Source organism: Octodon degus, unplaced genomic scaffold (assembly GCF_000260255.1).
Source record: "Octodon degus isolate 3935 unplaced genomic scaffold, OctDeg1.0 scaffold00056, whole genome shotgun sequence".
NCBI lineage: Eukaryota > Metazoa > Chordata > Mammalia > Rodentia > Octodontidae > Octodon > Octodon degus.
Genome location: NW_004524632.1, coordinates 12,166,197 through 12,167,524, shown reverse-complemented (window position 1 = coordinate 12,167,524; position 1,328 = coordinate 12,166,197). Strand labels below are relative to the sequence as shown.

The 1,328-nt window shown below is 64.5% G+C and overlaps 1 protein-coding gene across 1 annotated transcript in view; it reads left to right on the top strand.

The window, feature by feature from the left end:
* The first annotated feature begins 288 nt into the window (after positions 1–288).
* Positions 289–1,328, top strand: part of Ccdc43 (coiled-coil domain containing 43) — a 12,470-nt gene continuing 11,430 nt past the window's right edge. The window contains exons 1-2 of the mRNA XM_004633939.2: positions 289–367; positions 1,011–1,214. Coding sequence (XP_004633996.1) covers positions 289–367; positions 1,011–1,214 — 283 coding nt within the window. The remainder of the gene's footprint in view (positions 368–1,010; positions 1,215–1,328) is intronic.

Sequence of the window (1,328 nt, the reverse complement as noted above, 5' to 3'; positions counted from 1 at the left end):
TTGAGGCCGGGTCTCACTGCGTGGCGCAGCGTCTCCGAACGACGCGGCCCAGGCAATGCTGCTTCTGCCTCCCAAGCACTGCGATCAGTGTGTGCGACCACGCGCAGCCTACGGTGAAGTTTTAAAACCTCGTGTTAATTGCTACTTTGGTACTAAACTAGCTGTGTTCGTTACTTTTCTCTTGTTGCTGAGACAAAATACCAGATGAGGGAAAGTTTACGGGGCTCAATTTGTGGAGGTTTCAGTCCGCAGTCAGCTGGCTCCAAGGCAGGATGGCAGGATGGCATGATGGAGGGCGGGCAACAGCTCCCGGCTGGGCCGGAAGACCGCAAAAGCAGCAAGAGCAAAACGGGAGCTGCGGCGGAGAGCAAGCCCCCTGGCCTCCCTTATACTGTTTCCAGGCTCCCCGCCAGGAGCAGACGCAGGCTCACGCCCACAACAACCCCCAACCCCACCCCACCCCGCACTGACCTCGAATCATTCCGACCCTAGAAGCCGGCCCAGCGGCCGCACGGGGCTTAGGGACATCCGGACGCACCACAGCACCGGCTAAGGCAGGTGTTCTCAAAGTGTAGGGGTGGAGGCCTTCTTTCAGGCTGTGAAGTGTGTCCACAGCTCTGAAGATCTCTGGTCAGCTGACCATAGGGGGGGCACGTCTGTAACCCCAGCAACCACGCAGGCCGCGGCAGGAGGACCACGAGTGTGATGCCACCCGCCCTGGGCAAGTTAGACTCCAGCAACAGAAGAAATTCCAGGGGCGCAGCTCGGCGGTGCAACACTCGCCTCGCACGCACGAGGCCCTGCTTCATACTCGCCACCGGGACAACAGAAGTCCTCTGAGGACTACAGCCCTGAGAACAGCATTTGCAAGGTCCTGTAAAAAAGAAAACAGAAAAGGGGACATCTGAGGACACCACGCGGAGGCCAGTCGCGCCCCAGGTGGGGCGCGCGCAGACCGGACACTGACGGGCACGGCGGCCCAGCTCCTCGCTTGCCCCCGTGACCCGCAGGGTCCAGCCACGCGCACATCCGGGGCTTTCCGGGCGCCCCTGGTCCTGCGGGAGCCGCCGCTCTGGGCCCCGCGAGCTTCTCGGTCCCCGGCGGCGCCCTCCGGCCTCCTCCTCAGGAAGAAGCCCGGCTAGTGCGCGCGCGGCTGCTCCGTCTGCCCAGCCTACCACCTCTGAGGCGCGGGCTGCTGACAGCCGCGTCTGTTCGTAGGGTTCGGCCACAAGCTGGGAAGAAGGCCGGCGTCGGGGCAGAGCCCGGGCCGCCTACCGCGCTTCGGGCCACGCGGAGCCCGCCCGCTGGCCGCGTCACCGCGCCCGCCC